At 37.9% G+C, this 12147-nt stretch overlaps 1 protein-coding gene across 1 annotated transcript; it reads left to right on the top strand.

Moving 5' to 3' along the window:
* Positions 1-5614: 5614 nt before the first annotated feature.
* On the top strand, positions 5615-10368 carry LOC107786394 (uncharacterized). The gene is made up of 3 exons (XM_016607862.2): positions 5615-6317; positions 8543-8730; positions 9270-10368. Exons 1-3 carry the CDS (start codon positions 5714-5716, stop codon positions 9762-9764), a joined length of 1287 nt encoding a protein of 428 aa, XP_016463348.1. The 5' UTR covers positions 5615-5713; the 3' UTR covers positions 9765-10368.
* Positions 10369-12147: the final 1779 nt, after the last annotated feature.

Genomic DNA, 12147 nt, shown 5'->3' with positions numbered 1-12147 from the left:
GGACAAATGACCCCTTTCAATTGACAGGTGTATATGATAGGTGCTAAGATATGCTCTCATGTTACTAGACAATGAAAAGGATTCATGATAATATTCACAAAGGATTAAAGTGATTTAATCATAGGAACTACATACACCGGAGAGAAAAAGAGTAGCTCAAGAAGGATATCAACACTAGGCTGTTTTACATTAGATATGATACCACATAGGTAAACATTATGACGGTGCGTGCATAGGAACAAGTGAGCAGATGTTATCCATTCGAATCAGAAGGTTCTGTAAGAAATTCATCAGGTATAGTCCCTTGTTAAGAATTTAGGGAAGTAGTGGGAAGTATTAACCTAGAGTTATAACTCATTCCAAAGAATCATTATAAAACTCAATTCCTCAAGAGGTTGTAAATAAGAGAATTGTGATCAAGAGGCTTCACGAATATTGTGCCTCGTTCAAAGAGTAGGTACATGCAACGTTTTGGTTAAGACCATATTTATGTAAGCCCCTTCTATATGGATGTTCATATACTACAAGGAAAATAATGCGGTGTTCATAATGATGTACTAAGGAGTGACTTACACGGCGATTTTAGATTGACATGGAAATACCTTAATTGATGCCCCTCGACTCCACATCCATAACATACATTGGTACCATAGTGACATACCCCCGAATGATATCTCATACACTTCACACAACGGGGATGAGGTCCACTAAACTGACTCGCCCCACTGATCTGATATTTACCCTTTTTGCATATATCAAAAACATTCGCCCAATTCTTTCTCCAAGCCTTCATGACGGGAGTAACAATCTCTATACCGGTTTGTTATGTGGGCCATTGGAATTTCCCAAGCCTACCACCCCTAACACACTCTTGAGCATACTCACAACACGACGCAAAATGTTCCTGCCCGCATATCGGGCAGACGAGGCTAGGTGTACCAAACCTAGGGCATTTTGTTCATCTTGTGCCCCCTCTTTCCACAACCATAACACATTTCAAGAGTCATCAAACACGTCCCCAAGTGGCGCTTCTTGCAAATCAAACATTCTGGCTTATTGGTACAAACAACCCTCTTTCTTTTCTTAGGTTCTCTCACCACATGATCTGGTGGCGTGGTGACATTAAGCACTTCCCTTAGCAACTGGTTCTTTCATTCCCTCTTTGTTGCCTTAAACCCATGGGTTACTCATATGGAAAATGAGACATGACGAGGAATTTAGCTTCCTATCTTGAGCTCTATCGCACGATTTAGAGTATCAAAGAAGTGTGAAATTCCTAAATGTCCATGTAGCCTCCTCATTATAGATGTGGTCGACAACACACCGATAAAAATGACTCTACTAGACACGGCTCCGAGATATCCTAGGATACTTTAAAACCTTAGGCTCTGATACGAAGTTTGTCACACCCCAAACTCGGGGAGCGCGACCGGCGCTCAACCGAGAGAACCCGGCCGAGCAAGCCGATTAGATTTTCTTCTACCCAAACTCATCCATGAATAAAGAGGATATGTACTCCATTAATCAAACACATGAAAAGATTTTATTAACAACTTCCATTTCATTCCCATTAACAACACCATTCAATATTTTCAAAATAGTACGAGTTTATAGATTTAATGAAAAACATGTTGCCAAATACCAACAGTTCTAATTCAATTCCCCACATCAAATACCACCCACAACCTGTCTACGGAGCCTCTAAGTACAACAGAAGTGAAGAATGAAAGTGCCGGCAACAAGTCCCCGGCTATACCTCAAAACACAATGTACAACATCAAATGACATCAGGCCCGGAATAGAGTATGGCTCACCAAAAGAGAGTGACTGCTAACGAGGACCAAAGCTGACCGCTGATGAACCACCTGCATCCATTGAAGATGCTGCGCCCCCGGCAAAAGGGACGTTAGTACATATAGAATAGTACTAGTATGTAAAGCTAAAAGTCCTCTTTCAAAATAGAATGACCATATAAGAATAGGAAAGCCATAGAAACAACAAGTCATAACCAACTATATCCAAATGCCCAATTGCAACATAACAATTTTCAAAATACGAAAATAATATATATTTTTGGTTGGGAGATCATTAGCACCAATATACCACCATCTTTGTTAGCACGGAGTCCAATCATGCCCAATCGACTAGGCCATCTCCCCACGAATAATGTGGTTTTACATGTAATGCGAAATAAAGTTGTTACCAAGAGTAGTACCACCATGTGCGCAACATGGCGTCCGATCTCCACCCGATCAGCTAGGCCGCCTTCCCACATATGCCACGTGGGTTGACTTTTCCAATTCACAACTATTACCAGTTTTATCCCAATTAAGTGGAATAATCATAATTTCACCAATATTTCAATTTCATCCCAAATAATGGTGAATAATCACAATTTCACCAATATTTCAATTTCATCCCAAATAAGGGGAATAATCACAATCCACCCCTACACTGGCACGTGTAGTTTCAGGTGTGGGCCTTATGACCCACCCTTCCTCTGTTTTGATAATGATGCTCCCAAAAATATTTTTGATTTGATTTGCACACAAAGGTAACATAAATACAATTGTACTCACCTCAACATCTTTCACTTTGTATAAATTCTCATTAGTATTTCCAGTCACTCATAACAATAATATTTCCTTAGCTCGTTTGGCCACTCACAAGATTCTTTATTCCTGACACGGTGGCCGCATTTCATATTCCACACTTTCACATCTTTCAATTTCAAAGATCACCATCAAATATCAACATATAGAATATTTTAGAAATCATATACTTCAAATCCATTTGTAATGGGAACTTTAAACACAAATGGTTTCTTCCAAAGAATGGGGCATACCAACCAGCAATAGAAACACACATCAAAATCAAAAACAATCAATACACCATTTATTCTTACCATACTTTTCCTCAGAAATGACAATGTACAATTTTAACACACGAGTATGTAAGAACTCGAATCACACTAGATATATTTATAAAGCAAAGCATTAGTTAAAGTAGCCACTAATGGGCATGAATTGAGTACAAAAGCTCTTAGGCAATTCTATTTTCGAATTCATTTTTAAATAATTGAGTCGAGGCTCATTTCATATTCTTTATAGCATCCTCTCAAATTATTTGCACTACTAGCCACAATCATAACTTAAATTCTTGACACGTTGGCCACACTGTATATCCCTAATTCACTTATTTCGCTTCCAACCATCTTTATAGATTATCAACAATAAGACATTTTCAATCAAGACTTTCGGTACACATATGAGCAATTAAGAGTCTTAAGATCATTGAGATTTTCTCACACAATTTGGAATCATAACCTTCATTTGAAACACGACTCAAAGACATAGCATTTTAATACACATATCATTCTTGAACACATTCCCAAAGGATAACATAATGTGATAGGAACATTCGGGACAAGTTTTGATTACACAATTCTCATCACTTTGCTTATTCGGGACAATCGAATTTATTGGGAACAACTCGAAACATAGAATAAGGAACTTGAGACAACCACATTTGGAATTTACGGGAACATTATGGAATTCAATTTCAAGAGAGAAAGTTTATCCAACATACCTGGAATTCGCCCCTTAATGATACTACAATGATCCACTACACTAAGCAACTTCAATCTACAATAACAACATCCAATGAGACCAATATTAGTAACAAATTCCATAATTTAGGCCATTTAGGCATTTTATCAAACACCTAGTAGGCATGAATCTCTACATCTCTTAACCATAGAATTAGTTCATCCAACTACTATCATTTACCAAAAATTTATCACACCATCATTCTTAAACAATTCATAACTTCCAACATCACATACATGACCATCCATCCACACCCAACCAATAAAATTCCATCAAATAATCACCTTTCAATCTCTACAATGGTTATGTATATAAATTGGAAACTTATGGCTTCCAATCACCATTCCATAAGTTTCAATACTTAATTCATACTCATATTCCCATAATATATCCATACATGTAAGTCTAAGGGTGTAGGATTACCTTTTAGAAGAAATCTTGCAAAACCCTCCTTTGAGTTCTTGAAGAAATTTCTTGAAGATCTAGGTATTTTATGTGTAGATCTCATCAATACTAGTGTAGAAATGATAGAATTTAATACCAAGATAATAGGGATTGCTTACCTTGAAGATGAGAGGAGTTGGTGGTCTTGAGAGAGTGGAGAAGAGCTCCCAAATCCGTCCAAGTGAAATGGGGAAAATGAACCCCCAAGGTGAGTACTTAAGGGAAAATCTTCAGGTGGGGGTAGCGTGCCAGTGCTAGCGCCAAATGCCTATACTTCACTGGTTTTCAACGTTGCTGAGAGGGATCGCGTGCCACAATCCGCGTGTTGCACTGTCCCTAGCACGCTCCGAGTTATTTTCTTTTCGATTTCTTGCTTCTCCACTCACCCTCAATTAATACCTTGCTATGATATAGACCCGAATTGACTTCCAAACCTTCATATAAGTATGAAACCATGTTTACATAATAACATCATTTCCATTTAATGTATCCAACTTGTTACACACAAATTCTTTATATTCACAAAACTCCTTAATATGTTCCAACACATCTTAAACATATATTTTTATTTCTAAATAATGTGGTTATATCCCATAGGTCTCGTTTAATACTCGAATATATTATTCCCAAATACTACTGGCACATTTTAAAGCTTAAATCATTAGAATTCTTTTTTACAGGACCTTACAGTTGGGCTTGTACGCCTTGTATGTATACTTTTTTGGTTTGTTAGCTGTAGTAGTTATGACGGCCCTGTCGGCCTAGCTTTATATTGATGTTCAGTCAGATCTAGTTTTTATTCAGTTTTATATTTTGTTTCACAAACTGTCTTGCAATGTGGCCCTATGGCCAAAGTATGACATTGTACGTTCAGTGCCCCTCAGTCTCAAGTTGGTACGCTCGGATAAGTGAGGCACCGGGTGCCGGTCTCGCCTCCCCAGGTTTAGGGCGTGACATTCCCGCGTTAGGAAGCAATTTTAGAGCTAAAACGGATATGGTGGAGCTTTGAAGCCAGATAGAAGCCCAAAGAACTAAATCAGGATTGAGTTCGGGATCGAGGACCAAGTTTGGATGTTAAAAAGTGAGAAAATTTTCAAAGCAAAGAAAAATACACTACTGTGCCGCATGGCGCAGCGCGATAGTGCAAGTTGATGGCATGTCTGACAAAATTGATTCTCTGAAGTTCTCCACATGGACAGATCATGGTGCGCCGCGCCTGTGCTTTTTTGCTTACCAATTTTTCCACTTCAGCTCAGAAAGGATAGTTTCATCTAGGCCCATTCCTACAGGGTAAAAATATACCAAAAACATGATTTTCATAGGACTTTTGAGCTATGAAGTGATTGAAGAACAACTAAGGAAAGGAGATACATGATTTCATCAAGATTTCAACCTACAATTTGCGTAATAACCATCCAAACAAGCCGTTAGGGAAAGTAAATAGTACAACCAACTATTTATTGAAACTTGGGGGCTCAAATCTTTAAAATTTGAGTTTTCTTTTATATGGGGGACCCAAATCCACGTAATCTCCAATACAAGAAAAGAGCTAAAAATAACAGAAATCAAAATCATATGCAAGGCACTTTTTCTGAAATGTCCTCTTCTTCCTCGATCCAATCAAATTCCAATCTTCATTACAAGTATAGCCTACTGTAGCCATGTCATCATGGCTCCCTCGTTCTTTAGCCACCACTCTCCATCTCGATGATGAAAGAGAAGAGGAGGAAGAAGACAAAAACGACGTCGTCACTCATTCCTCCAAATCTCAAGGAGACGAAAATGAAATTTTAATTTACCAGGAAATCGATTTAGAAGAAAATGGATTTGATTGTAATGACGTTGATTCCTCCGATGTTAACGAAGGCGGCGGGGGTGTTAAGGAAGACTTGTCCGAACTGAAAGAAACCTTAACTCGTCAACTATGGGGTGTCGCTTCATTTCTCGCTCCTTCGCCACCACCACCTCCTCCTCCACCTCCGACGGCGGCAGTTTGGAGGGTAAAATCGGAGCATTTGGATGCCGATCTGGACCGGACAGATTCGGTAGATCGATCAGGTTCAAGTGGTGAATCGGAGGAGGAAGAGAGGGAATATGTTGGAGACATGGGGGTTTTTCTAGAATATTCGAATTATGAAGTGGAGGAGGATAGTTTGTTTGATGATGCAGTTGGAGTAACTGATGAAGCATTGGGCTTCGCTAGGAATATAGCTCATCATCCCGAGACTTGGTTGGATTTTCCCTTAGAGGAAGACGACTTTGACGGTATATATTTTACATTTTTTGTTGGTACAAAGTTTTTGATTGTTTCATTACTTTTTTCAACCTTGTAAGATAAATTATTTAGTACCAGTGGGGCAGAGTTTGAAATTTTGTAAATAATGGCCTCACCCCTTACCCTGGATTTGGCGTAGGGTTGAACTGGTTAAGTGCACCTAACCCAGATCAGGCATTGTGCTCTTGCCACTAGTCACCAAAGCCTGGATAAATTACTTAGTCTTGGAATGGATCAGGTTCGAATAAAGCTGAATGGATATGGAGGTTCCATATAATCGACCTCAACTAGTTTCTGATTGAGTCGTTGATTGATTGATTGTTTAGTTTGTGGTGACTATGTTCTTAAAATGGATGGTTTAGTCTATAGAATGTGATTAAGGTGTTATAATCACTGATAATTGGTGCAAACATTTGTCAAATTTTTGTTTCTTTGTTTGTCTAGCAGACGTCAAGGTTATAGTGTATAGCACTCTGGGTGATTCCTTCTGAATTTATCTTTGGAGAAATTCACAACTGCATTCGAAAGACCTCCGATTAGGTAGGAAAATTTTTACCCCTGACCCATCTTATTCGAAAATTAATTGACTAAATAGAGAAAGTACAGAGCATGGAAACCGGTGCTAAAACAGTACTGATAAGGAACAAAAAGATAGTACTGTGTATGAAAGCTGTTTTTAATAAAAGTCTAAGTCATATAATAAGGTGAAATGCTGGAGACAGTGGCGAAGCCAGAAATGTTTCCAAGGGTGTTCAGACTTGAAATAAGTAAAAATAAAATTCCTGACAAAGGGTGTTCAATATATATTTTATACATCTAAAATCAATATTTTACTTATATACACAGTGTAATAGGTGGCATCGCCCCTGGCTGGAGATGCTTGATAAGTGTGTTTTCTATTAGTACTTGTTGCAGTCGGCAGAGGTTGTTTCTATAGTTTAACAATACAAGCCTTGGTATCAAATTACCATCCATAATGGTGCTTCAAAATATGTTGATGATTCAGTTGCAGTTACTACATTGAACTGGAATACTGAAATGTTTGAGAACTGCTTGAGTTGAAATCAAGCTGATCTCATCCTATTAAGCCAAAAACAGTATTATCCAAAGCGAAAAGTGCATAAAATAGCTAAGCTCTGTTGGGCTTTAAGTGCATAATGCAATTAAAGCGTGGGGTTTAGGGAAGAAAAGTGCAAATAAAGGATGAAATAAAATGATACATATGTATATTAAGAATATAGCTATAAGCAGAAATAAAATTTACATGGACAAAGGAATTAAATTTGTTTACAATTAAGTAAAATATCTATTGTTTAGTTGTGGTCTCTTCAGGAGAGAGCCCATTGGTAGGCATATGCCTTAACGCTTTGGTGACTGCAGTGAACTGCAAGGTAAGCGAGGCAAAGTGCTCAGCCTGTTTTGCACCTGGCTTCAATGCTTAAGCGCCCTTAATCGACACTTTGACAACAGTGGCCGAAAAGCACATTCGTATTAGGTTGAGAGGATCAAAGAATGTCAGCTGGAAGCACAGTTTGGTTTACTCCTGATATGGTTCCTTTTTTTGTTTAGGCTCGTGGAATAGCAAGACATTTGATGATGTAAATTTAAATGATGGGCTTTGTTCCTTTTATTCTTTCATTCGTAGTTGCTTGACCTAGTTGAATTTTCATGGAGATTACAGAAGAAAAGTTAACCGAGTGATTGTATTTGAGTTTGGTACAGATCTGTTATAATAGTAGTTAAAAGATGTGAATAGGATGTGGAAAGATCACATCGGATGTCAAATAATAGAAGTGATATTCTGATATGCTAGTTTGACAATAAGAAACACTACTAAGCTTTGCTTTTTGAGGAATGAATTAATTCTTGATGAGATGGATAAAATAGAAAGCAAGTCAAAAACATACGTTAAAGACAGGGCGCTGATGTTGCATCTATTTCCTGGTCTGCAGCATGGCTTGAGTTTTTTAATTTGCTTTCAAAAATCACTGCCTTTGCTGGTTGGTATATTATCTTCTTTCTTCCTTTGTTGATCATGCTAGGGTCAACCGTGAAAGTCTCCTTTGATGTATATTATGGATGTATGCATTGTATGTCTATGTATCTTTGAGGTAGTGTTGATACTTAATAATATCTTGGTCTATTTTTTTTAAGTAGTAAAATGTGGTTATGTTTCCAAAAAACTATCATTAATATTTCTTTCTCATCCGTTTAGATTTTGAGATCTCTGAAGCCCAGCAGAAGCATGGATTTGCTGTTGAACGTCTGGCACCGAGATTAGCTGCTCTCAGAAATGAACTTTGCCCTGTCCATATGAATGAGGGTTACTTTTGGATGGTTTATTTTGTTCTTCTTCACACAAGACTCAATAAACATGATGCTGAGCTGTTGTCTACACCCCAGGTTTGTTAATACTCTGCTCTGCCTTATAAGATCATCATTCTTCACCAACCCAAATGGATTTTCTTGAAAATCCAACCAGAGTGTTTGATGATAATCACAATTGATTAATTAGTTATGCTCAAAAGCATGTGGATAACAGATAACCCAACTCAATTTGCTAAAAAATTGCATGAAACACGATTTGTTGGGGTCAATTTATGAGTTTAAAGAAACAGCTGGTTGAGTTGCCGTCCAGAAAGTTAATGATTTCATCTGTGTTAGTTATTTTAAAGGAGAAGATATTCGGGAGCAGGTAAAACTGAAACAGCCTTGATTTGGTTCAAGCCCCTGATATCATTGCTAGAAGCAATTTTATTTCTTGGTTATGAGTAGCTTTAACCAAGAGTATTGCCCGATAATGGGGTATTGTGCATCACCAGAGTAGTTCCAATGATGAATGTGTTGTAATTTTACTTGTCCTACATTCTGTATCTACAAGGCGTCACGTGATAATTAGCTAGTCTCTGTGCTCTATTAATTTTTGTGAGCTCATTTCTCAGCTTGTGGAAGCAAGGGCTATGTGGATGCGAGAGCTCCAAAAGAAGACAAAACCCGACTCAGATTTTTTTGGTATGAATATGCTTCTCTTGAAGGAGAGCACGTATTCGCCATGTGAAGACTTCGATTCCACCTCATCCGAAGATGCTCACTGTAGATTTTTGATGCCCCAAAGGAGTTTTCCATTTGAGACCACTCCTGACATTGAAACTGAGAAGCTCGAACATGGAAGTACAGAGATCCAATTTATTGACAAGGTTGTTACCGAAGAAAATCCTCCTAGTAAGATCTTAGATAAGGAATTGGTGGCTGGTCCTTCTTCTAAACCACCATTCTTGGACTATGATGAGCATGAGGATGATTGGCTACAAGACATTGAAGAGTCAGAAGGATACTCTGGCACTGGAATTTTAACGGGAAATGAGGAGGAAATTTCATTTAGTGATCTTGAGGATGATATTGATTGTACGATGCCAGTGAAATCAAAATTATTTTAGAAAGTTGTATTCCATCCCCCATATCTCCTGAATTTTTGCTTCTTCATGGAGCTTCTGATTTATTCTCGGCGGACACATCCGAATGCTGACCTCTCAGGATTCTGGAGCCTGAAAGGGAAAAGTGCCCTTGGATGTTTCCATGGTTCAGTCTCGTCCTGCTGAATCTTAACTTGTTCCGGCAGCTTGGAAGTTAGCACTTCATGAATGATCTACAATCTTGCTTCTCATGCTTGCTGCAATTTGGGGTTCCCACTTTTTGAGGGTGATCATCCCCTATCCTTGCCGTCATGAAACTCAGAAGAGCATTGCATTATAATGTAAGTCAGTAATTGGTGTGTAATTGTAAAATGAGTTTCTTCTTTCGGTATAGCTTGTTCATTCTTTTCATTTTTGAGGTCATACGTAGTTGACCTGGGGAAGGCGTAATTGCTTGTCCCCCAAAATTGTGATTATATTTGTACATAGGCTTGAATGCCGATGGAAATTTCCAAGTAAAGAGTGGATGGCATAGTGGGTGTTGCATTATGAAGCATGAAAATCTACTCCTTGAATTTGGGTTTTGTAAAGAGTTACATGAGAATGCTGTCAATGAGAAAGCCTTTGCTGAAACACTGGGAAAAGACCCACCGGGCGTGCCTCTCCTTTGTCCCCCAAGTCGCTGTAAATGCCTCTATTGGTATACACTAGAGTGTTTAACTGTGTTATATAGGATGTGATTCGCTTGAAGCAAAATGAAGCCTTATCAATTCAGTTTCTTTTATTCCTTAAAAACTGGTAAGACATATCAATCAGATGACGTGTGTTTCATTATACTGATCTTCTAGTCTGTTTTTTGCTTGGCTAGATAAAATGCAGAATTTTAGATTTGTCCCCTAGTGAAATAGTTGATCAATTAATTGATTGTACTTTAAAACTAAAGAATTAGTATACTAAAATTTCTAGCTAATGTAAACTGATTTCTTAAAAGGTCTCCTCGAACTGGATTTCAATATTTTGAAATCAACTAGTACTAGTTATGGAGAATAGTAAAAGAGGGTATTACACAACAACGACGACAACAATAATCCAGTATAATTTCACTAGTGGGGTCTGGGGAGGGTATTACACCTGGGTTATTATTAAGTCACGTGATCGGCCCATGCAAAGTAGTTTTCGGCAGCAGAACAATGTCGCGCAAGAGCAATTAATTAGAATATCAAAAGGATCCCAGAAATCCAGACAAGCTTTCCCAGTATTTTCCAGAGAAATGTTTTTGAAAAATCGCTATTCCTTTTCGTCCTTTCATTTTCCCAATAGAATTTCCTTCTCTTCCTTTTAACATTTTCATTAGAACAACACCAAAATAACACCATATCCAGTATATTCTCACATGCGGGGTCTGGGAAGAATAGTATGAAAGTATATCTTACTCCTACCCAGTGAAGGTAGAGAGCCTGTTTTCAATAGACCCTCGTCTCAGAAAGGTAGGGAGGAGGAGAAAAAGAATAAGAAGAAGAAGCAAAGGGAGAAAAAAAGAAGAAAAAGAAAGGAGGGGGGGGGAGAAATAAAATAAGTAGTACCAAAATAGTAACAAAGTAGAATACGATAACTGAAACAAACTAAACAACATGATGTAATATAGATCTGAGAAATAGGAAAGTACATGCGAGCTACTAGTACTACTGGTAAGAAAGGAGGAAACTCCCAGCTACCTACTGATCTCGTCCAATTTCACTCCTCTATTAGAGGATATGAAAACGGTCGATGCAATAGTAATACCCAACAAGGAGTCGGGATCGATTTTCCACAGGGAGCTATGAATGGGTCTTAGGAATATATATTATAGTGTATGAGCTTGAATTATCTCAAATTGCACTTCCACAAATTTGGGTTGTTTCTAGGTCTAATTTAAACGAAGACTACAAACTAAAAATTTAAAATAGAAAAGTGTTTTTGGTTGTTTTTCAAATGATATGAAAGGCCTAGGGCTATGACCTTCACCTAGGTGTTCGCCTAATGGGTTGTAAACTTTAAAACTTGTTTTATTGGTCGGGGTATATTATAGCTATCAACACCCAAGTACCCACTCAATACCTTTCGGTCAGAGAGTGATTTTGCCCAATTTAGCTTTCTCATGTCCAAATGGGTATTGAACAAAACAGTTGATGATAAGCTCAAGTCGAGTTTTACTATCTCTAGGTTCAACCCTTTAATTGGGCTTATCAATCTCTCGATAAACCCAATTTCTTGCTAGCCAAGTTTTTCTAGACTAAGTCTCTCTTTCTCAAGTAGAGACCAAGTCAAATAGGCATGAAATAATATTTGCAACCATTAATTCTTTGCATAAAAACAAGAACTAGGCTAGATAATCAACACCCAACCACAAAAAAGCAATAAATCAAAC

The sequence above is a fragment of the Nicotiana tabacum genome, chromosome 9 (assembly GCF_000715075.1).
Source record: "Nicotiana tabacum cultivar K326 chromosome 9, ASM71507v2, whole genome shotgun sequence".
Lineage (NCBI taxonomy): Eukaryota > Viridiplantae > Streptophyta > Magnoliopsida > Solanales > Solanaceae > Nicotiana > Nicotiana tabacum.
Note: the sequence above shows the minus strand (reverse complement) of the source record. Positions and strands in the feature narration are given on the sequence as shown.

Coding starts and splice junctions, on each gene's coding strand:
- LOC107786394 (XM_016607862.2), top strand. CDS start 5,714: ATGTCATCATGGCTCCCTCGTTCTTTAGCCACCACTCTCCATCTCGAT. Junction 6,318..8,542: donor AGAGGAAGACGACTTTGACG/GTATATATTTTA, acceptor TCATCCGTTTAG/ATTTTGAGATCTCTGAAGCC. Junction 8,731..9,269: donor AGCTGTTGTCTACACCCCAG/GTTTGTTAATAC, acceptor CTCATTTCTCAG/CTTGTGGAAGCAAGGGCTAT.